This window comes from Bison bison, unplaced genomic scaffold, assembly GCF_000754665.1.
Source record: "Bison bison bison isolate TAMUID 2011002044 unplaced genomic scaffold, Bison_UMD1.0 scf7180017864291, whole genome shotgun sequence".
NCBI classification, from domain to species: Eukaryota; Metazoa; Chordata; class Mammalia; order Artiodactyla; family Bovidae; genus Bison; species Bison bison.
Genome location: NW_011494863.1, coordinates 9,415,312 through 9,439,988, shown reverse-complemented (window position 1 = coordinate 9,439,988; position 24,677 = coordinate 9,415,312). Strand labels below are relative to the sequence as shown.

Genomic DNA, 24,677 nt, shown 5'->3' with positions numbered 1-24,677 from the left:
TCATATGTCTAGCTTGTCTTCCTGGGATTGAGCCAGCTATATGGAGACGGAACTGGTTATCAAAAGAGCTATGTTTTAACCTTGGCTTTTCTACTAACTGGAGCTTTTTTCTTTGGCAGTATAGGTAAGCTTTCTCTGGGCCTTTAGATTTCTCACATTTCATCTAACTCTCTCATTCCATGATTAACATCAGTTAATTTCATTCCTTTACAGTTTTAGAGACTTTGCATCTATTCATTATTTATTGAACATATATTCACTTCTTTCTTCTAGATCCTTTGATGTTGCTGGGAAGCCAAATAAAGTAGGTCTTTATGAAGTATCTATTATGTAATAATATAATTCATCATTCCCTAGAGATAAGAAAACTATGGTCCAGAGAGGACAAATGTTTTATTTTTATATAAAATATTTTTCCTGAAATTAGGAAGAAAATGTAATTTGTGATCTAAGACTTAAATCATAGATACTGTAAAATAATTATAGACATATGATCATCTCAGTAAAAATTCCTTCATTATTTACACTGATATTCCAAGAATAAAGAGAAAGAAGGACATGGATGTACCTATGGCTGATTCTTATTGATGTTTGACAGAAAACAACAAAATTCTGTAAAGCAATTATCCTTCAATTAAAAAATAAAGTGGAAAAAACAAAAGAGGAGGGAGGGGGTTTTCCTAGGTTCCCATGGTGACCACTGCATGGTTGATTTCCATCAGAAAAACAGGTCTTTTTATCCAAGTTTACGCCAGGTCCGTATTCTATATTGTATCTGTAGGTTTGGTTTTGTTTTTTTGATGACAGATTATAAAAAGAAAAAAAAAAACAGTGATTTTACAGAATTTACTTTATTGACAAGCGAATCAAGAAAAATATATATGGAACACCCTAAGTTCAAGGTAGAGTAGAAGGTGTGTCTTTATAAATTGAAGGGATTCGCTAGAGAAAAGTAAAGTAAAAGCAGAGGCAAGTAAAGAAATATGAGAGAGCTGGCAAGTCAGCTCTCTGATTCAGCATTTTCAGCATTCTGGTTCTGATTCAGCATTTTCCATGGTGCTTTAGGTTGATTTTCCCACCACTTTTCCTACCAAAAAGAAAGACAAATATATGCTTAGTGAAGTATTATTGCTATCCATCACAGAGGTTGGAAAAAGGTTTAACTGTCATAGAATCAATTGATTCACACGTATCCATGTCTATGATTAGGTGTTAGATAAATGCACTTGGAGGTAACATCTGGCCTAATTGCAGAAAGTATGAATCTTAAACTTCAGAGTTTTACTAAGGTTTAGACCTTTCGGTTTTAACTGTTCATTATCTGAGAGTAAATATGTATACAGATGTAAAAATTGAGATATAATTGCAAAGAGACTATACTGTCATAGTTCTAACCTGATAGAAGATGTAAGAGGTTGAACCAAATATTTAGGCCTTTGACATTTTTTAGCAGACATGTTTTCAGGCCCTCTGAGTAATATGGGCCCATTAAATCAAATCTCACCTTACCCTACTGCCCTTCTCCTGGGAAAATGTTGATATTGATATGTCAGATATATAGAAATATAGGCACATGTGTATTATCTATAGATTCAATATTTATTAATATCATTCTACATGCTTAGCCCTGTTATTGATAGGGATTTATATATTCCCTGTGCCTAGGAATTTTATGGGTTAATTAAGGAAAGTTAAGGAATTCACAGAAGAAACTCTAATACAAGAAAATGATGAGAGTGGTAGAAGACACTAGAAAGTGTGATCATTTTTATTGCTTAAATCCCCTGGCTTTTAGAGCAGTCAGTTAATCAAAAGATTGATTAATTGATGGAATAAATATTTATTAAATATAAAATACATTTCATCGGGAATCTAATAGTCAACTAAAATAATATAGACTAAAATCTATAGCACTTGTTCTGTTTTTTATAAACATGTAAACTCAATACATATTTTTCTTTGGTAGAATCTTCCTAATATAATTGGTAAAATTTGTATAGTCTGGATAATAAAGGATAATCCTCTCTGTTGTTTATTGAAAGGCTGTTTTCATCAGAATGAATGGAACTTATTGTCTACAAAATGTATTATTTTTTATAAAATAAATATCAGAAAATAATTTGGATAATATTTTTATTGATAAAATTTCTCCTAAGTTTTTCATGTTTCTGATTTTGAGGAAATTTTTAACTTGACTACACTTCTAAAACTTTCTTCCATCTTTTCCAAAATTATAATAACAACAAACATAATTGTATGAAAATGATTGAAATTTTAATTAGAAATAAATGAAAAACTAAGAAAATGTATCAAAATGCTTAAAGACATAAAAATTTTTTTTAAAGTTACCTGAGTCAAAAATACTAACAAAGTGAAATACCTGAGATCATCTTTTTAGATAATTTAGAAACCTTCAGATAACTTTGGCGGGGGCTTGTTTTTGTTTCATTTGTTTTCAACTCATTTGCCTGAAGCTTATTACTTCAGTTTCTATGGATGGGTATGAGTAGAACTCTCTAGAATATCTCCAGGACAGTGTCATAATCTTATTCTGGAAGTTTGTGTTTGCAAGGTAGATTTGATGAATATGATACTTACATCACTGCCTTACAGAAGGCACATTTATTGCCATATGTCTGGCCATCAGAACCACAGTGGGGATTAGATTCCCGAGTACAGTAGACCTTGGGGTCCTTGAACTCACCACAGTCAACCTGGCAAAGTAAACGCAGTGACATTGATATTAGTGCATTCTGTCTAAGGGACTGTCCCTCAGATAAGAAGTTGTGGACAGTAAACTTAAAATTATACATATTATTGTACATAGTTGTGGTGTAAAGTTTTCTAAGTAAAAATCACTTTCTTTTTCTAACTAGAATGTATTAAACATAATTAAGATTTTTTCTTTAAAGAACACATGTCTATAGTCACTGTATTCAGGGGTATGTTAATGATATAAGGCAGATGCTTATTTCTTACAGGAGGAGTGAGACAAATGCTATGGGTATGGTTTTATCCTCCAATGCTAATTTGTACCAATTGAGAGTAGTTTTGGGTCTTTAAATGGGGGGAAAAAAACTGTATTGGGATTCCCTGGTTGTCCTTACATGCTGTATGCCACAGATGAAAAAACAAGAAAATTTGTATTAGTGTAACTACAAAAGCATTCCTCCTGAATTGCTTTAAAGATATGAATGGTCACTGCAAGATGCTCCCAGGTGTTATTTGATAACTGGTCAGTTTTCCCTGGCTGCTATATCAGTTTATTATCTCTTGAAAACAAAATTCTAATATCTTTACATTAACTTACTCTGCCCCAGAATCTGTAGAATTTGAACTTTTGTGCCTACTACAATAACTGAGTAATGACTGCCCTAAACTGTTCTGTTTTGAAGGATTCTGAGGTTGCATCTAGCCTTGGTGAGAAAACACGCTGTGACCAGTTAATGATTATCATCATGGGCTCTATAGACGGAATGATTATGCTACTAAGGTATCTCCTTAGTTATAGTGATATCTTGGAATTAGTCTGGAGTTTTAAGATTCTTTTCAATTCACTCTCAGATGAGTCAGTATTTGGTGTGCAGATAACATTTGAGCCATTTTATTCCAGAGAACAGGCAATATGCAGTAGGTAAAACTGAACTCCTTCAGATGGCAGCTGTGTGGAATGAAGTGACATTTAAACACGAATAGAGGGACCATACTTTACCCCATCATAGTTTTATTAAGATAATACTGTCTTATGTTTATCAGTTGCTTCATAATCTCCAAACTGTTCCCACATGGATCAACTCCATCGTCTCACAGTAACACAGAGATTCACATTGAACAATATAAAATGTATTAGCCAATTTACAGACATGAATATTGATCCTTAGGAAATTAAGTGGCTTACCAGTGCCATACAACCAGAAGCACTGAGACCGGTGCTTGAACATACTTTTCATGGCTGACCCAGAATTTCTGGCAATATACAGTTGTTGATTTCCAACAAATCTTCATTGAGAGAAATAAAGACCAACTGTCATGATATACCTTGACCTTGCTTATAGTCAGGCCATGTATACTTTATTAGAGTAACTTCTTAGGGGACTGTATGGGCACAGGTAAGATGAATCATTTGTTTAAAGTATTAGCAAACCATTATATACTGACAAAGCCCCTGAAACTTTGCATGAGGAGGTGCCCAGCAAAAAATCCATACAACTGAGTTGTAAAAATATTATTACATATATCAGGTTTAAGGTATCCAAAACTCTTGAATATAACTTTTTGTTGAAATTTGGCATCTTGTACTATTAAGATTGGGTAGTATGGTACTAACCAGTGATTTTCTTAGGGCTGGGTCAGATAGAAGATACCCAGGCTTCTTATTGTCCTACATATAGGCCCACTTTCTCCTCTGCTCTTACAGATAACTCCATCTTCTCATACCACTTTCAGGACAGTATTCTTTTCTTTAGGTCTCCAAATAGAAAATAAAAGCTGGAAAGTCTTTAGGATATTATAAACCACAGAATGTGCGTGTGTTACTCACTCAGTCATGTCTGACTCTCTGCGACTACGTGGACTGTAGCCCTCTAGGCTTCTCTGTCCATGGGGTTTTCCAAGCAAGAATACTGGAGTGGGTTGCCATTTCCTTCTCCAGGGGAACTTCCTGACCCAGGAATCGAACCTGCCGCATTGCAGGCTGATTCTTTACTGTCTGAGCCACCAGGGAAACCATAGAATGTTAAAAACAACAGCAACAACAAAAAAAACAATGTATTTTGTATTTATGTCACTAAAGTACACATTTGCAGTTATGTGCGTGAGTCAAGAAAATTCTTTAAACCACGGAATCATCATGTTTTCTTTTATTTCACATAGAGCTAATGGGGTACTAGTATTTAGAGAACACAGGGCTTGGTGCTGGTGATATAAGAAGGAAGCAGTTATAAATATATCAGTAAGCTCACCATCTTATCTGCATTAGGGAATCAGAGAAGGGCAGGTAATTACAGCACTGAGTGTCATAAAGGCCACAATGGGACAAATACAGGCAATGTGGAAACTGAGAAAAAGGGCATCTCAGTCAGAGATAGGTGTCTCCCTACAGGTTCTAAGTATTTTCATCGTCAGCTTCTTTGCTATAAACACCTTTGCCACAGACACTTTCATGGACAGCTAATTGACTATAAAGCAATTTTTCCATAAAAGATAAAATTACCAAAAATAAAAGACATTAATGAGAATATAATGAAATTTATTTTTCATAGCAAAATTAAAAAAAACTTTATTGCAAAATATAGCATATTTGAATGCATTTAAAATGTGTGCAGATTCATGGCCATATTGCACAAATACCTAATTTAATTTTATGAGTTGTACCTAAGCACATGCCTTCAACATCTTTAGTTCATAGTATTGTACCTTTTTCTGCTACTTTGTTTCCTCATTTGGCGTCACAGTTTTTTACTAAAATTTCTGCCTTCATTAACAGCGGTATTGTTTTCCAAATACTAGGATACACATTTGTAACTATTTGTTTTACTTTGTAAAGCTTTTACACTGTTGTTTGTTCCTGCTGCTGCTGCTGCTAAGTTGCTTCAGTCGTGTCCGACTCTTAGCAACCCCATGGACTGCAGCCTACCAGGCTTCTCCATCCATGGGATTTTCCAGGCAAGAGTACTGGAGTGGGGTGCCATTTTCCTGGTGTAGTGCTAAATAAGTATCACCACCATATTTTCTGTCAAGCCCATATGTGAAGTTTTTATTAGCCATTATTTTTAAACTGCCAGTGTGCACCTAACTATCCAGACCATTATAAGGGCCAAGATTTATATAATATAAAAATGGGAATACTGTATCAATGGAGAAATGAAACCAAACGGTCAACCAGAGAAAGCTGAAATACCAACCCAAGCCATCAACCGGTTTATCTTTTATGGCAAAATTGCCTTGCAGCTAACTAGTTACACAAGGGCTGAAACCCCTGTGGCAAAGATGTTTGCAACAAAGCGGCATATGGGGAAGATGCCGGATGTGGCCTCTCAGGTCAGGTAAGGAAAAGAAAAAAAAAGTCTCTTACTTGAAAGAGACGCCTCCTTAAGCCACCTTTCCTTGGCATCCAACCCTCTGATCTTGTGTTGCAGCCTCCTTTGTCCTTCAGAAAGCAACATGGAAGTGGCACTTGGGGAGATTCTTTGCTTTGAGAATTTCCAGATCCCTCCTCCCTCCCCAAACCCACCTGACCCTTCCATCATCCCTGGAAATAGGACTAGGAAAAGCAAAGGATTTCAGTGAATAAAACCAAATTAACTAACTGGTATATTACCAAGCCTCCTTAAATTAACATAGGTACACGAATCTACATACTTGTAAATTGCAGTGGCTTCCCGTGATCCCTGAAGGTAGCTCAGGAATCAAGTTATAGAACTTTTTCTGCCACTTGCCATTGGACAATTGTGTTATCTTGGACAAAGTACTCAACATCTGTGCCTCAATTTTCTTAACCAAAATTTTAAAAACAAATAAAAACCCAAAATACAGTTGCCATGCCTTCTTCCCAGGGTTTTTATGACAATCAAATGTAGTCACCTTAAGAGTTGTAGAAAGTCAGTGTGGAATATTTGAAATAGTCCTGAAGGAGTAGTGTAGAAAATAAGCCTCTCATTGTAGGCCTGCACTAACTGTATCTCATCACATTCCGAAAGGCTCTAACTCATAAAGAATGCTAAGTGTCATGAAACTAGAAAATCCCTAAGGATGCTCCAGCTTTGATAATCCAAATTGTAGCTATGACTTCTTATGGTGGAATAGCTTAGTAAAGCTAGGTCCTTAGTTCTTCAGTTTGGTGGGAGAAATAACAACTATTGTTCAAATGCTTCCTCCTTCATGTCTAAAGGATACTCTTCACTCACTTGTGAAAAATTGTAGCGTGGTGACTAGGGACAGAAAAGAACCACCCTCAGAGAATTCCAGAGATTTGTTTTTTTTTTTTCAGTCACTCAGTCGTGTCTGCCTCTTTGCAACCCCATGGACTGCAACACACCAGGCTTCCCTATCCTTCACCATCTCCTGGAGCTTGCTCAAATTCATGTCCATTGAGTCAGTGATGCCATCCAACTATCTCGTCCTCTGTTGTCCCCTTCTCCTCCTGCCTTCAATCTTTCCCAGCATTAAGGTCTTTTCCAGTGAGCCAGCTGTTCACATCAGGTGGCCAAAGGCTCAGATTGTGGTCTTTGCAGAATGCCTTTACAGAGCCAGCCAGAAATCCCTGCTCTGAGGCAGAGAGCCAGGCTGGTTGTTGTTACTGTTCAGTCACTGTCATGTCTGACTCTGCGACCCCATGGACTATAGCATGCCAGGCTCCTCTGTCTTCCACTATCTCCTGGAGTTGGCTAAAATTCATCTCCATTGAGTCAATGATACTATCTAACCATCTCATCCTCTGCTTTCCTGTTTTCCTTTTTCCTTCAATCTTTCCCAACTTTAGGGTCTTTTCAAGTGAGTCGGTTCTTTGCATCAGTATTGGAGCTTCAGCAACAGTTCTTCCAATGAGTATTCGGGGTTTATTTCCTTTTGAATTGACTGTTGTGATCTCCTTGCAGTCCAAGAGACTCTGAAGAGTCTTCTCCAGCACCACAATTCAAAAGTGTCAGTTTTTCAGCACTCTGCCTTCTTTATAGTTTTGACTATACCGACCTTTGTCAGCAATGTGATGCCTCTGCTTTTTAACATGGTGTCTAGGTTTGTCATAGCTTTCTTTCCAAAGAGCAAGCATCTTTTAATTTCATGGCTGTAGTCACCATCTGCAGTGATTTTGGAGTCTAAGAAAATAAAATCTATCACTGCTTCCCCTTTTTTCCCTTCTATTTGCCATGAAGTTGATGGAACTGGATGCCATGATCTTAGTTTTTGGAATGTTGAGTTTCAATATTTTAATTCTTAAAAAAATTCAGTGAAAATTTGCAGACGCACACACTCCCTTAGGATGTAAGACTTCATTTCTTCTCTTTACTGAAAAATACTACCTTTGTGGGTAAATTAACCCCTTTCTTTCCCAGCTCCCTTAATACCAGTTTCCCTAACACCTCTCTAACTTGACTTCTACTTCCCCTGTTTTAATAGTGCTTCCACACAACCAAAGTGAAAGTGAAAGTGAAGTCACTCAGTCGTTTCCGACTCTTTGTGACCCCATGGACTGTAGCCTACAAAACTGCTCTCTAAATGACATCTTTCAGGACCCATTGGATATTTATAAAATGCTCATGATTTCTTTATATGTGCTATTCTTGACTACCCCCACCTTTAAAACTCCTTTCTGATTCATATATGTCAGTACCCCCAGTTTTCTAGCTATTTATTCTCTTTTTTTATTATCTTTTCTAGCTTCCTCCTGGGTACTAATTGTATACATTTTCAAGAAAACTTTATATATTTGATTTTCCCTGAGAACATGTATTTCCCCAGATGATACTAATGAGTCCTAGACTTTTTTTCTTGTCTTCAAAATTTCAATGTCTAGGGAGAAAATAATAGCAAATGAAGCAACAGACAAACAACTAATCTCAAAAATATAAAAGGAACTCCTACAGCTCAATTCCAGAAAACATAAATGACCCAATCAAAAAATGGGCCAAAGAACTAAATAGACATTTCTCCAAAGAAGACATACAGATGGCTAACAAACACATGAAAAGATGCTCAACATCACTCATTATCAGAGAAATGCAAATCAAAACCACTATGAGGTACCATTTCACACCAGTCAGAATGGTTGCTATCCAAAAGTCTACAAGCAATAAATGCTGGAGAGGGTGTGGAGAAAAGGGAACCCTCTTACACTGTTGGTGGGAATGCAAACTAGTACAGCCCCTATGGAGAAGAGTGTGGAGATTCCTTTAAAAACTGGAAATAGAACTGCCTTATGATCCAGCAATCCCACTGCTGGGCATACACACTGAGGAAACCAGAATTGAAAGAGACACATGTACCCCAATGTTCATCGCAGCACTGTTTATAATAGCCAGGACATGGAAGCAACCTAGATGTCCATCAGCAGATGAATGGATAAGAAAGCTGTGGTACATATACACAATGGAGCATTACTCAGCCGTTAAAAAGAATACGTTTGAATCAGTTCTAATGAAGTGGATGAAACTGGAGCCTATTATACAGCGTGAAGTAAGCCAGAAAGAAAAACACCAATACAGTATACTAACACATATATATGGAATTTAGAAAGATGGTAACAATAACCCTGTATACGAGATAGCAAAAGAGACACTGATGTATAGAACAGTCTTCTGGACTCTGTGGGAGAGCGAGAGGGTGGGATGATTTGGGAGAATGGCATTGAAACATGTATAATATCATATATGAAACAAGTCGCCAGTCCAGGTTCGATGCACGATACTGGATGCTTGGGGCTGGTGCACTGGGACGACCTAGAGGGATGGTATGGGGAGGGAGGAGGGAGGAGGGTTCAGGATGGGGAACACATGTATACCTGTGGCAGATTCATTTCGATATATGGCAAAACCAATACAATATTGTAAAGTTAAATAAAATTTTATAAAAAAAACAAAATTTCAATGTCTAGTTTCTACTTGTCAGAAATATACAAGATACCTTTAGTCAACAGTTTGATTCATACTTAATATTCATTTATGTCCAAAATAGAACTCTTTATTTTTCCCTCTAAACGAGTTTTGCATTCTAATTTTTCCACTCTCCATCACTGCTGCTGCTGCTGCTAAGTCACTTCAGTTGTGTCCCACTCTTTGCAACCCCATAGACAGCAGCCCACCAGGCTCCCCCGTCCCTGGGATTCTCCAGGCAAGAACACTGGAGTGGGTTGCCATTTCCTTCTCCAATGCATGAGAGTGAAAAGTGAAAGTGAAGTTGCTCAGTTGTGTCTGACCCTCAGCAACCCCACGGACTGCAGCCTTCCAGGCTCCTCTGTCCATGGGATTTTCCAGGCAAGAGTACTGGAGTGGGGTGCCATTGCCTTCTCCACTCCATCAGAGCACCATTCTTCAAATCTGTCAACCTACCCTCAGATTAAAACATCATCATTTCTATCCCTCAGGGATAGAAAGGGAACAAGTGTTCCCTTTCATGTATTTCTTTATCTTAAGCCTCTTCACTAATTTCAGATTTACTACCTATAGCCATCCTCAGCATTTCTGACCTGAAGCTTATATAATGAATTCTGCTCTCTTTGCCTCCATTTCCTTCAAGTTTCCAAATCCCTTCAACACACAGAGACAAGTTGTCTTACTTGAAACTACTCTTTCCATTACTTCTTTAGGATATAAGGCTAGTGAACACTATTCTGTATTTGTTCGATAATTACACTGCTCAAAGCACTTTCCCATAAAGTGCATAATTGCTTTCTGTTGCTGGTTAGAGGTAGCATGGCGCTATGGAAATATCCTGAAATGATGACCACACAGCTTTACTGCTATTGGTAAACTTGACTCAGTGAGGTCCTCTTTCTGAGGCCTTGGTTTTCCTCTGTAGCTAAGTTGTTGAGGCTGACTAACATCTCCAAATTGCATTAATGTTTAAGTATTCTGTCAGTATAATAGTTATAAGTGATTTCAAGGTTGTTAGGAAGCATGAACAACACCATTTTCTAGTCAAGAGCATTGTTTTACTAACTGTATTAAAATTTGCCATGTGTTTATCTTAAAATACAACAAAACTAAATTTAGGTATTCCTAAGACTATCATAAAAGAAAACATTTGCCTATCATTGTTTTTGAGGGATTTGTTAATCCCAGGCATAAATATTCATTTAAACATGTCTTTAAGTATATGGTTCCCAAATACACAGCCTGATAGAGAAAATAAGAAAAATTAAAGATAGCGTAGGAAGTGATTCTAATAAAAATTTATCCAGGTTAAATGGACTATCTGTATTCTGTGATTATGACTTTCAAGCATTTGTTATTAATATTATACTACAATTTCTGAAATGAAGGGTGGTGATGATAAATAATAGCTTTATCTTTGTTATTTTTATTTTACTATTTATGTTTTTTAATGTTCTTACTTGGGAAATTAAAGATTTGGTAGCATAGTAGTCATTTACATTTATGGGGAAATTTTTACAGGACCATGAATTCCAAAAGTCTTAGAACATACTTTTTGTTTAGCTCAAAAAATATTTTTGAAAGAATGAGAAACTTTTACAGATCTATAATTAAGACTGCTAGCTATAATCTTCCATAAGATGCTTCATAATGAAAGACTTCTTTGCAAGGAAAGAATGAGTTGGGTGTTGGAAAAAAACTGTTCTTCCTTTGTCTTGGCTGGATCAAAGTTAGGCAGACAACCTCCTAAGGTTAGCGTCAACTTCTTCTGCCTGGCTTTGGGACTGTCACCCCCTTTCCAGACTTGCAGAAGAGAGTGTAGCATTGATGTCATTCAAAAGGTGACAACTTCTTTGCCATTTATATTTGAATGGAAGAGAGACAGCAGTCTTGGTAAGGCATGTTTAGTTCACACTGATTCAGATACCTCAGGCCAGAAGGGCTTTAGCGATCACTGAATCCAAGTCTTCATTTTAGGGATGTGGAAACAAAGGCAATGAGAAGGGAAAGAGACATCCTTCAAATTACACAGGCAGTAAATATTCAAACTGGGACTCATCTGTATTGTCTCCAACATACTGGAGCACTCCAAAATCAGTGCATTCCAGTGCTACATTCCTAGAATATAGATCCAAAGCCTTCTATCTGGGATTATTATTCAGTAAGTCTGGCCTAGTCTCTGAGGATCTACATGTTGAGTGAACATCCCCAGGGATCCTAAAGCAAGCAGAATATAAGACGTAGGCTCATCTAAAGGAATAGAATCAGTAGAATATTTTAAATGAACATTAGAAAGCACTAAAAATCTGTGAAACATTAAAGATCTGGGAAATAAGAGCCCAAAGATGGGAAGTAACTTTTGTGTTAATGAGAAAACTAGGATTAAAGTCTATATTGTAAAAACCTATGTGTAATGGTCTTAATCATATACCTACCTAATAAGGTATAAAATATATTGGCTGGATCTTATGTCTTATTATTGTTTGCTTCTTTTGATATATAATATAGACTGTACTAACATAACTATTTAAATATAAGAAGAAATCAACTTTAAGATGTACAATTATGTATATCAGTATAAACACACATATGCACACACAAGTGTGCACGCGCGCACACACACACACACACAGGCAGGCAGTTGTAAGGTGTCATTCATTGCAAGATACATCCCAATGTCTGAGATACTAAAATTTGGGAGGAAAATGTCTTACACGATGTAGTAGATATATTAAAGTTGGAAAATGTTTTTCAGCTTCTTTGCCAACTCCTGATTAGTTGGCAGTAGTGTCTGGAAACTTGATGCCCAGGGTTCTTGGGCACAGCAAGGCAAACAACAACCAGTGCCAAGGTCAAGTATCACTGTTCACTATGGACATACGGGTGTGATTGGCAGGGCACATACCTCTTGTTTGTGTTGTCTATTTCATAGCTAGGACAAAAAAACTAGTAAAAAGTTGGTGGATTAATTTGTAACGTACCAGTCCAAACAATAAAGATAATTTGTGCCCTTTCCACTTTTTAACCCAAATTGTATTTAAATTTGATTGAACCAGTCTGTGTCTACTCACTGCAGAACACTACACAAATTGTCTACTCTTGGTTGCCTTCTAAAAAGAAAATAATAATCTCTCTTCTAACTCTTTCAGAAGATCGTTATTAATCAATAACTAATCCTTTCATAGTTTATGTAACTACACATAGTTTACCACATGATCCCACATAGTTTATGTAATTTAAATCTGATTCTGTGAGGTAAATGGTAATATCCCTTTTCAGTAGGTGTGGAAATTGTAGCTCAGAAAAGCTGAGTAACTTGCCCAAGATTACACAATGGAATCAGTGAAAGAGCATGAGTGTTACCACAAATTCATTCTCTTTTTATTTATATTCATTTAATTTTAACAAAATCTGAGAGTGGGTGTCTAGGCCCTTTTAAACTGAAACCAGTATTCTCATAAAGAGATTGTAGTTAGAAAACTAAGAACTTCTGTTGTTTTCTGCATCTGTCCTGCTTGTCCATTTCTTTGCTCTTTTACCCATAGACAGACCTCATTGGTCAGGGAGTACCAGCTAAGAGCCACCCACCCAGGTCAGAAGAATAAATAAAATTATATACACCGACCTGAGCTCCTTGACCGAAGACACCTGGGGAAAAAAAAAAAAGAAAGAAAAAAAAGCATGAAATCCAAACACTGTAATTTTTGAATGTGCAAAAAAGTGGGATTTATATTAGGTAATCCCAAAGCCTAAAATGATACTTGTACTTGGTTCTTGGTTATCTCAATAAGTCATGGTTTGGTTACTTTACATTTTTATACCTGTTGTCCTCTTAGGGAACAGTAGAAACTTGGAAAGTGATGTGTGGCTATGGACCATGATGGTGTAATATTTCTGGGAGGTTGGGGTGGAGTGAGAAAAATAGTTTAAGAATCTGGAGATTCATCTTACTGTCTTGGCTCCGTCACTCATTTACTGTGGAAATGATTTATCATCTCTGGCCTCACTTTGGAGAAGTTGGGTTGGAAAGTTGACTCTAACTCTGCCATTCCCAAGTTTACTGCTTCTGGTCTCTCCCCAAAGCATTTGTGTTGGGAAATTGAAGGTAGGGATTGGATTTGCTGTCTGTTCTTTGAGCCTGAAATTGTTCTTATGCCTTCTGTGTTCAGCTTTAAAACCTCAGCTCAAATTTAGACTGGCAAGAACAAACTTATTTTCTATGACTCATTTTTCCTGCTACATCTCTCTATATTCCTGAAAGATCGTATTTCAAAAGTACAATCTTGCTTCTCTCTCTTTCCTTCCATCTTTATGATTAAATATGTGATTTTAGGTTGTGACTAATTAGCACAGTGGTTTAAAAATGCTATAATAATAAAAGTCTTAGGTTCAGTCCTGGTATGAGCTGCTGAATTTTGATCTCTGGCCTTGTCTGTAGAACTCCTAATACTAGCAGTACCCCCTTACATATAAGTCCACAGCCACCTCAAAGGCAGGAAGGGTGGCAAGTATTTATGGGAAGACAACTGGAAATACCTCAAAGTACATTCTCTGTTAATGGGGATAAGGAGAGAATAAAGCTTTTAAATTTGAAAGAAAGTTAGTGATGAACTACTGTAGTGATTACCAACCACGTTGAAATGATATGACTGATTATTAAATATATAGACTCCCAGGACAACCACTTGAAAAATTCCATTATATGAGACCAAATAGGGTCTGGAAGTCCATAGTTTTTGTTAACTACTCCCAAATAATTGTTTTGACCAGGGAGGGCTCACTGTTAAAATTTTCAGCCATTTTTCCACTGTACAAATCACCGTCTTACATGTAGGAAATGTCAAAGTGGAAGTTGCTGCTGCTGCTGCTGCTGCTAAGTCTGACTGAGCCAAACTAGTACTTTTATTTTTAAAATTTAGTGATGGCAATATTAATAGACATTTTTCAAACACTTACTATGTTCCATTATGTTAAATGTTTTATGTACATTTTCTCATTTAACTCCCCAGGGCTAGTCCTTTTATATCCACATTTTACAGATGAGGAAAATGAGACTCAGAAAGGTGACACAGCTACAAAATGGAAATGCCAGAACTGAAATTCATTCCTCTTGGTCTCAACATTAAGGCTCCTGGGCACTGTGCCTTCCCAAATGTCATCATGCCTATCAGGGACCTTGTTCTGGTATTAGTATTTGTTTGTATTAGTCACCCAGATCCAATTAGCCTTTGTAAAAAGAAAAAATAAATTATTAATTATTTAGACAGTCTTTGCAAGTAGATTTTAATATAGTCAAATCTGTTTGTACACCATTTCAGCACTTGACTGATCCACTTACTTGAGTTACTTGGCTTTACTAGTCAGAATTACTTCATAATATTACAGAAATCCTTTATTCATTTTTTTATGATTCTGAATATATTTGCTTATGAAAATATTATCAGCTCCCTGTGAACAATGACTTCTTCATCTGCTCAATTTCATTGAAAAACTGTTGTTTTTACACATTTGGGCATCTACAGTCTCTGATAGCAGCCAAATTCAACTACTTTTATCACAGAAAATGATACACCAGATCTGCAGATTCCTAGGACTCAGTCTCAAGTCCAGCATTCTAAGAATGAAAGACTCTCTCAGAGAACTGACCTATTTCTTTAGTTGACACAGGCTAGTGGTGGATGTGATGAACCTAGGTTTTGTGTCCAGAGACTCTAGTGTGTATTTTGTCCACTACAAAGGCACAGAGTAGAATAATAAAGAAAGAAAAAAATAGATGCAGTGGCCTTGTTCATTCACATGGATGATGGTATGATGAAAGGCATCAGACTGAAGTACAGTTGTCCTTTGAATAATCAGAATTGGTAGAATATATGACTGCTGCTCATTAATGTGGCCAAAGATACTCCCCTACTTCAAGAGTTGTTTAGTTCACCAATAACATATGTTTATGAATTCTAAGGTTCGATGATTTTTTTCTGAAGGATTCTCTGAGTTTCCTGTTTTCTGCTTGTTTCAGTTTCAGTTATTTGAGTCCTAATTATAAGAATAATGAGAACTGAAAAGCTTAGCTTTGTCTTGGAAAGCCAAGCTAATATTTAAAATAGTTATCAATTCTCCATACTGTTCCTTTGGAACAGACACCTGTGACGTCTAGAAGACCTAGATTCAAATTCCAAATTCTGCTTACTAGTTCAGTTCAGTCGCTCAGTCTTGTCTGACTCTTTGCGACGCCATGAACCATGGTATGACAGGCTTCCCTGTCCATCACTGACTCCTGGAGCTTGCTCAAACTCAGTTACAAGTCCTTAAAATTTTCTTAACTGTTTTGTGCTACAGTTTTCTTATATATGGAATGTGTCTATGAATACCTTGTTATGTGTGTTGCAGATAATGCATAAAAGCCCTGAGTACCTGCCTAGAATATAGTGTATGCTCAACAGATGAAAGTTATTTCTATCATTATTACCATCACCCATTTTCATTATTGCAGTCATTATGATAATCTCTCAGAATTGATATTTTGTATTAAAATTATTAGGATTTTGAAATATGGTGGACAAATACACTTGTTGTTTCCAGTTCAATGTAAGTATTGGATTTTAACTTTAAGGAAAAAAAAAAAAAACTCACCTGAGAAAAAGCAGAAAAGAGCCAGGGAGAGGAGCAGAAAGACACCTGATGTTTTCATGGTGCCAGTTAGCTCACTCAGATCAAGGCTGCTTTGTCCAGCTCAGGTTCTCTTTCAAGACACTTCCGAGAGCTCTGAAACACACACTGAGACATATATATAGACATGATAAAGGGAACTGGGATCTCCACCTTCTTTATAAACTCACATTCTGAAACCATCTGCAGTCCTATATAAGCATTTATTGGAACCTGTCATCAATTCAAAGAAATGCTTCATGCTCCCCATCAATCTTAAAAATTAGAACAATTATATGAGTCGTACCTTAGATCTTACCCTTAGATCTTACCTTAGATCTTATTAATAGAGGATGTCATTTTCCACCAGTAATCTGTGTTTTCCTAACCTTCAATACATCCTCCCTACCCTTCCCTTTAAGGTTTCACTGTATGAAAGGGATGACTCACTGGTGGAGCCCCACTTGATGCTGTGTCTCTTTCAGACAGGTCCTGCATGTCTGTGATCCCAATGAGTCACCACCACCAGGGAATGGAATCTCGGGTGTAACTTGGCTTTTCAGACTCCACATCATCCAAGATGTACCGAAAAGAGGTGGGTCATCTACATAGTCACCAGAGCTGCATGAGAAAAATTATTTTCCAGGCTGAAATACAACTGTTATTTGAAAAAAATCTTAATTTGAGTCCAATGCCAGTGATTTTCAGTTGTTGATTCAGAATGAGCAGGGAGTAATGTGTGTGTTTTATTTGTAAAGGATATTTTAATAGTTACTATATTGAGGAATATTTGAAATTAGAAATATTTAATATTTCTTTTTTTTAAAAGTAAACTGGTGCAGGCTTCTTTTAATTTCATGGCTGCGGTCACTGTCCTCAGTGATTTTGGAGCCCGAGAAAATAGTCTGTCCACTGTTTCCATTGTTTCCCGTCTATGTGCCATGACATGATGGGACCAGATGCCAAGATCTTAGTTTTCTGAATATTGAGTTTTAAGCCAGCTTTTTCACTCCTCTTTCACCTTCATCAGGAGGATCTTTAATTCTTCTTTGCTTTCTGCCATTAAAATGGTATCATCTGCGTATGTAAAGTTATTGATATTTCTCCTGGCAATGTTCATTCAGCCTGGCATTTTTGCATGATGTACTCTGTATAAGTTAAATAAACAGGGTGACAGTATAGAACCTTGATGTACTCCTTTCCCAATTTTAAAGCAGTCCATTATTACATGTCTGGTTCTAACTGTTGCTTCTTGACCAGTAAACAAGTTTCTGAGAAGGCAGGTAAGGTAGTTTGTTATTCTAGTCTCTTTCAGAATTTTCCAGTTTGTTATGATCCACACAGTCAAAGGCTTTAGCGTCATCAATGAAGCAGATTTTTTTTTTTTAATTCCCTTGCTTGTTCTGTGATCCAGTGGATGTTGGCAATTTGATCTCTGGTTCCTCTGTCTGTTCTAAATCCAGCTTGTACATCTGGAAGTTCTCAGTTCACATACTGTTAAAGCCTAGCTTGAAGGATTTTGAGCATTACTTTGCTAGCATGTTAAATTAATGCAAATGTGTGGTAGTTTGAGCATTCTTTGGCATTGCCCTTCTTTGGGATTGGAATGAAAAATGACCAGTGACCACTGCTGAGTTTTCCAAATTTGCTGGCATATCGAGTGCAGCACTTTAACATCATCATCTTTTAGGATTTGAAATAGCTCAGCTAGAATTCCGTCACTTCTACTGGCTTTGTCCATAGTAAGGCTTCCTAAGGCCCACTTGACTTCACACTCCAGGTTGTCTGGCTCTAGGTGAGTGGTTACACCATTGTGGTTATCCAGATCATTAAGACTTTTTTTTTTTATAATTCTTCTGTGTATTCTTGCCATGTCTTCTTAATATCTTCTGCTTCTGTTAGGTCCATACTGTTTCTGTCCTTTATTAAGCCCATCTTTGCATGAAATGTTCCCTTGGTATCTCTTAATTTTCTTGAAGAAAATTTCTTCTAAGGTGTTCTTGCCCATAGTAGTATATATAATGGTCATCTGAATTAAATTGTCCCATTCCCATCCATTTTAGTTCCCTGATTCCTAAAATGTTGATGTTCACTCTTGCCATCTCCTGTTTGATCACATCCAATTTTCCTTGATTCATGGACCTAACTTTCCATTTTCCTTTCCATTTACCTCTACAATATATACAATGCAATATATACCTCTTCCAAAATAAGCTCTCCATAGTTTCTCATTTATTTCCATCACATTCCTATTTTCCTGCCTTAACTCATGATATTGCCTTTGCCTGGGATTTCTTTTCTTTAATCACATGTCTAAATTCTATATATCAGACAATGGCAAGTCCAGATTACTGTATTCTTCATAGAACATTTCTTAATCTTCTAAGGAATGTATCCTAAACTAGTACCATGAAGATCAATTCTGGCTTGTTTATGTGTTTTATTTGACCCACACAATGTTTTTTAAATGTCTTAATAATAGTCCACAGTGGTAAAGAATCCGCCTGTCAAGCAGGAGACATGAGAGACGCTAATTCAATATTTGGGTTGGGAAGATCCTCTGGAGCAGGAAATGGTGACACAGTCCAGTATTCTTGCCTGGGAGATCCCATGGACAGAGGAGTGTGGTGGGCTACAGTCCGCATGGTCACAACAAGTTGGACATGACTGAGCACCACCACAAGAATAACAGTCTTGTTATTAAATATTCAAAAATATTTACATTTTGAATATTTAACAGGAAATAAAAATAAACCACAAGTTTTTATGTTTTGTTTTGTTTTGTTTTAGTATTTGAGGCCTTCATTGTATGGCAAAAGTCAGCTAAAATTTAGTGCTAACTGCCTCATTCAAATGTGTCCTTTACTTGTTGCTGACACTAGAAGGCATTTGAGTTTGAGAATGTCACTGTCTCACACTAATAATACTTAATTCTTCATAATTCTCATGACCTGTGTCTCTGCTTTTCTTGTGAAACTGTTCTAGTTTGTAAAATTATGCCCTTCAAACATCTCCAGACTAGATGTTCCTTGTGAACAGAATCTATATCTAATTAATCTTTTTTATTTAAATTTTGGTCTTGTGTTCAGCAATTCCACATTTATTCAGAAAACAAATGTTTTTTAAAAATAATTTGCACTATGCATTAATCACAGGTCATTAATTATCATTCTAGCCAACATTTTTCAAAATCTGTCTTCTTAGTTTTACACATGTAGATATTTGCTCATGTCTCGTTTTCTAGCTTTCCTTTCATTTCTTTGATTTCCTGTAGCTATATTTCAATAGGACTGTAATCTCACTTATAAACCCCTTTATCCTTAACAGCTTCCTAGTGAGACAGAAGGAATACATTCTAATACTCACTGACCCTTATTAAGGAGGACATAGTTAACCACATCTTTCAGAGTCAAATTTTGCAATTTGTACGTTTTTGAGTGACAGTTTTCTCTCTTTGCTTCATGTAAATTGCACCATTGATCATCTCTGACCCACCGCCCATACTCCCTTCGTTCCTGTTTCACTATGGTCAAGGCTGTCTATATTTATTTATATTGCTTTAGCCACAGTGGAAATCAAAGTAAATCATAAATTATACTTTTCTATAAAAATTCTTTTGGAAGTTAGGTGATGTTATAACTCTTAAAAGAAAATTCATTCAGAGATTTTTCTATTCTTAATTTTCTTTCTTTTTTGTTTTTGTATATTTCTACTGAATTCATTTTTAAGTTTTCATTTGTATATGTATTTTTATATTAAGCCTCCTCAAGTCTCTTAGTTTTAAATTTAAGTGTTACAGCTTAGCATTAATTTAGGTAAGATCCAAAAAGATATTATTATAGTATAGGTTTAGGAATACTTTGAAAGGATGCCATTATCCTTATGTGTCAAAAAAAAAAAAGAATTTTCTTCTCTTATTTGACCTAGTAACTAGATTGGTAGATCTAAGGTATATAGTAGACACATCGATTGAACATCAGCAAGGAATTAGATAATGTCTTTCCTGCTATAATTGTGAAAGGATAAAGATACAGGAGTAGACCTCTGTGACTGTTTGAACAACTGAACAAGAAGGTAATGATCATTGAACTAACATACCTAGGAGGAATAAATGGAGAAGGCACTGGCGACTCACTCCAGTACTCTTGCCTGGAAACTGCCATGGATGCAGGAGCCTGGTGGGCTGCAGTCCATGGGGTCGCACAGAGTCGCACACGACTGGCATGACAACAGCAGCAGCAGCAGGAGGAGGAAGAAAATACTGTCACAGCTGTTAATTTTGTAACTGCCTTAAAGGAAAATGTAGGGTGCATGCTCTAAATATGAAGTCACATCTCCGCCATCCTCTCCTTTTCAGGTTTATTTTCTTGACTTACATAGAGAGTATTCCATCTTTCATTTCGGCCAGCCATCATTCCCCATATGAGAGACCTGCTTGATTCCTAACATAAAATCCCACCTTCAGTGGTTTCATCAAATTTATCAATAAAAGAGTTCAAGATAATAGGGTTGAATTCTATTCCTGGAGTCGTTCTTTTCTTAGAATTTTTAGAAATTTGTTGCAAAGAGGTTGGTACTGAATTGCTATGTTACATTATTTACTATTTATTGTTTGGTAGCTTTGCCCACAATGTGAGATTATACTGGAGGGCAAGACGAGGGTTTAATCTTTCTTTTCTTCTAAATTTTCCTGTTGATATGTTTCGAATGAAAGAATTCAAACTGTTTTTGTATTTATTTACATATTTTTACTTATTTGTCTTATTGTCACTTTATCTAAACTGCCTCATGATTTTCTATATCATTATTGAGTTTTGAGGCTTTTGAATGGTTTCTATAGATTTATCTGGCTTTGCTTCCTTTAGCTTCTCATATCAATTTGCATGTCTTCAATTTAGCACTTAGAGTATTATCTTTATACTCAAGGAGCTCACAATTTAGCAAGTTAAATATAGATGGTACAATTCAAATATAGCATTCTAGAAAATATATTCTCAGGCTGTGAGTGCATAAAGATCCAATTAAAATAATAATTTTTAAGATTATATCTATCATACATCTTTTCTAATGATAGGATCATTAGAGAAGTTCTCAAAAAATATACTTGCACAACTGAATCTTGGAGGATAAATAAGAGTTCTGTAGCAAAATAACACTGGATGCTGAAGGAGGAGGGCACATAGGTATAGATAAAAGTGAGCTGAAATCTATGAGAATAGACATGAATATGTGAAGACCATCAACTGTCTGAACACAAAATCGTTCAGTAGGTGGAAGCATAGGATACCTGCTAAGGATACTTGCAAAGGAGCCTGAGAATAGGCCAGCACGCAAAAGTCCCTGGAGTGTCATGCTGTTTACGGGGTTGTACAGTGGGTCAGCGTGACTCAGCTAGCTCTGAATTGGATGGCAATAAAAATTCTTGCTGGCATATGGATTTTCCTACCATCCTAAATTGAAACATTTATTCATTCTCTGGAAAATGTGATGGAAGGCAAGCTAGGGTAAATTGCATATTGGTAACAATGGGGAAAAGGGAATAGTTTCAGCTCCACTCAGTGTCTGACTTTGCCTGTTCCCTTTGAAGCTTAATTATAGCCATTAGTGGAAGCCTCTTAAATTGCTAACACACTGTACAATATGAGGAGAAAGTTTGCCAAAGTCTTTTAAAATCATGAGAAAGCAGTATTTCACAGATCAAGTGATTTAGTTCGAACAAGTCAGTATTATGTTTGCCCTGAACTCTAGAGAAAAGCCTCTGCAAGAATTTTTAAGTTCAATGATACCATTATTTCTGCTATACAAATTTCTCCCATATCTGTCAACTCTGGTCTAGACAAATTACCCCAGGGAAACAGCAACTGGGAGTGCCTCCCCATTGCTTACAAAGCTTAGCCAGTAGAGTTTAAGAACTTTGGCTTAGGGATCATTCTGTGAACTGGCATACCTTCTGTCTCAATTTCATCTCCTGGTTTCCTTTGCAAACACCAGAAGCACATACCACTAGACTCTGAGTAATCTGTATTTTCTGTTCCTCTATTTTTGTCCATTAATATTTTTTCTCAAACAATTGTTGCTACCTCTATCTATCAGAATCTGATTTAATAGCCTATCTGAAATGTTTTCCCCAGTTGCTCAAGAAGGAATCACTCCCTTTCTTCAGACTTATAAAAAACATAATGCTTTACCTTTTCTTTTTTTTTGGCTACACCATGCAGCATGAGAGATCTTAGTTCCCTGACTAGGAATTGAATCTGGGCCCTCTGCAGTAGAAGTGTGAAGTCCTAACCACTTGACTACCAGGGAATTCCCTATAAATTTTTTTATGTAGAATAATCTCAGTTAATATAAAAATTACCCCAAATGCATTATGACTTACACAGGAGGAAGTCTGTTTTTTTGTTTTTTGTTTTTTTTCCCAGTTCTGTAAAGTTCAGGTCATTATCCCTGATTTACAGGCAGCTTTTCTCCAACCTGTGATGAAGAGACCCAGTCTCCTTTCATTTCTGGCTGCAACACATGGCTCAGGTTTGCTGTGTCCATTTTCATCAGGGTAATGGGAAGAAGAGTATCATTATGTGAAGGAGTCACACAGGATTTTTTACTAACTTGGCTTAAAAGTAAAACACAACACACTCATTATTGCTGAGAACTAGTCACACAGTTACAGTTAATGGAATTTGGGTTAGAAAACTCAGTTCCCCCATCTCGGGAGGCTCGGGGAGAGGCTTTAAATCAAAATAGGAAAAATGTTACAAGAAGTTGGGGGAAAGGGGACTTTTTAAAAAATTATTGATGAAAAGTTTAGGAAACATGGAAAGTAGGGAAAATGCCATCTAACAAACTGATAGATCTTGCTAAGGAGATTTCTAGGTTAAGTGTTGAAAATATCAACTGATTTCATCCTAAGGTACAGAAAAAATAGAGCTGAGCTAAAGAAGGAATTGTTCATTTTTCAGCTCCTCTAGAGGGAATATAAAACCTAGGGCTTTCTGGATTTTAAACAGTAGTTGTCTTTCATCCTGAGTCTCTCTCAGAAGGAGACTCAGGACAAAAATAAAAGCGTGGTTGCTGCCAGCAAAACATCACAGGGTATATACAAGTATGAAACTATCAAACCCTCTTAAACCTCAGATAGTTTTCAGATGATCCTTCGTAAGACCATTGTACTAGTCAGTAAACTTTCTAAGGATCTTAAGGATATATCTCATCAACTCTTGAAACAATGAAGCCCCTACATGGCATTGTCTAACAGTCATTATACAGCAGGGGGCTTCCCAGGTGGCTCTAGTGATAAAGAACCTGCCTGCCAGTGCAGGAGACATAAAAGATGCATGTTCAATCCCTGGGTCAGGAAGATCCCCTGGAGGAGGGCATGGCAACCCACTCTAGTATTCTTGCCTAGAGAATCACATGGACAGAGGAGCCTGGAGGGCTACAGTCTATAGGGCCACAAAGTTGGGCACAACTGAAGCCACTTAGCACGCATGCATGCAACTATACAAGAGCAAAGGTTGAGAAGGGCTTCTTCTGATTAGGTTTGAAGTGTGCCTTTTGTCCAGTAAAGTGTAATGCAAAATGGTATGTAAAGAACCTAAACTGTTTTTTGAAGAAACTCAGCAAGCCTACATTAAAAGGCACAGACAGTTAAAAAAAAAAAAATAGGCCTTGTTTTGTGAAATATGATACAAAATATTTATGGGAAGAAAGTAGGTTAAGAAAATTAGCTGTAAACCCAGGCCATTTTTTTGTGGGGGATTTTCTAGTGGAGGGGAGGTGACTCAGAGGGAATAACCAAGAGACCAGAGGACAAAACCTAAAACAACAGAAAATTGCTCCCAGGTAGCGTTGTGGGGCCTTTATCAAAGAATTAGCCTGGCTATTAGAGATTTATGATGAAGGAAGTGGCAAGATTAAAATTCTGTTTAGATAGAATGATTCTTGCTGAATGTGTTATGTTGATGTATAATGTTAATGCATATGGAAGGAGAGGTAGGATGGTAATTAGAAGATTATTGTGATAATTCAAGTTAAACAAGACAGTGACAGCCTGAGAATTAACAAGTGGAGGTGATGAAAAGTGCTTTAGGATATATTTTGAAGATAGAGCCAAAAGAATTTGCTGATGGACCACATGTTGGGTGTGAGAAAAAGAGTGGAGTTAAGAATGATTATAAGGTTTTTTGGCTTAGCAACTGGAAAAACTGGAGTTGACATTTTATGAGTTGGGGAGCAATGAGAAAGAAATAATTGTTGAGGGGGAAGAATGTTAAGACTCAGTTTGGTACAGAATAATTTAGATATTCTGATTAGATATTCAAATAAAAATGAGGAGTGAGCTGTTGTGTACAAGAATCTAGATTTTTGAAAAGAAATGTGTGTGTACCTGTGCACGCTCAGTCAGTTCAGTTCAGTCGCTCAGTCATGTCCGACTCTTTGCCACCC

The 24,677-nt window shown here is 36.7% G+C and overlaps 1 protein-coding gene across 1 annotated transcript; it reads right to left on the bottom strand.

Annotated features, from left to right (window-relative positions):
* Positions 1-1,015: 1,015 nt before the first annotated feature.
* On the bottom strand, positions 1,016-16,275 carry LOC104996280 (serine protease inhibitor Kazal-type 6). The gene is made up of 4 exons (XM_010850484.1): positions 16,218-16,275; positions 13,213-13,235; positions 2,599-2,714; positions 1,016-1,087 (listed from the first exon to the last, which is right to left on the bottom strand). The coding sequence occupies exons 1-4, from the start codon at positions 16,273-16,275 to the stop codon at positions 1,042-1,044; spliced, it is 243 nt and encodes an 80-aa protein (XP_010848786.1). The 3' UTR covers positions 1,016-1,041.
* Between the last annotated feature and the right edge of the window lie 8,402 nt (positions 16,276-24,677).

What these genes read in the sequence shown, in the direction of transcription:
- LOC104996280 (XM_010850484.1), bottom strand. Translation starts at nt 16,275, where the DNA reads ATGAAAACATCAGGTGTCTTTCTGCTCCTCTCCCTGGCTCTTTTCTGC. An exon ending in TCTTCGGTCAAGGAGCTCAG is followed by an intron (nt 2,715 to 13,212) that starts GTCGGTGTATAT and finishes TTACTTTGCCAG; the next exon opens with GTTGACTGTGGTGAGTTCAA. An exon ending in GCCTTCTGTAAGGCAGTGAT is followed by an intron (nt 1,088 to 2,598) that starts GTAAGTATCATA and finishes TCTTTTTGGTAG; the next exon opens with GAAAAGTGGTGGGAAAATCA.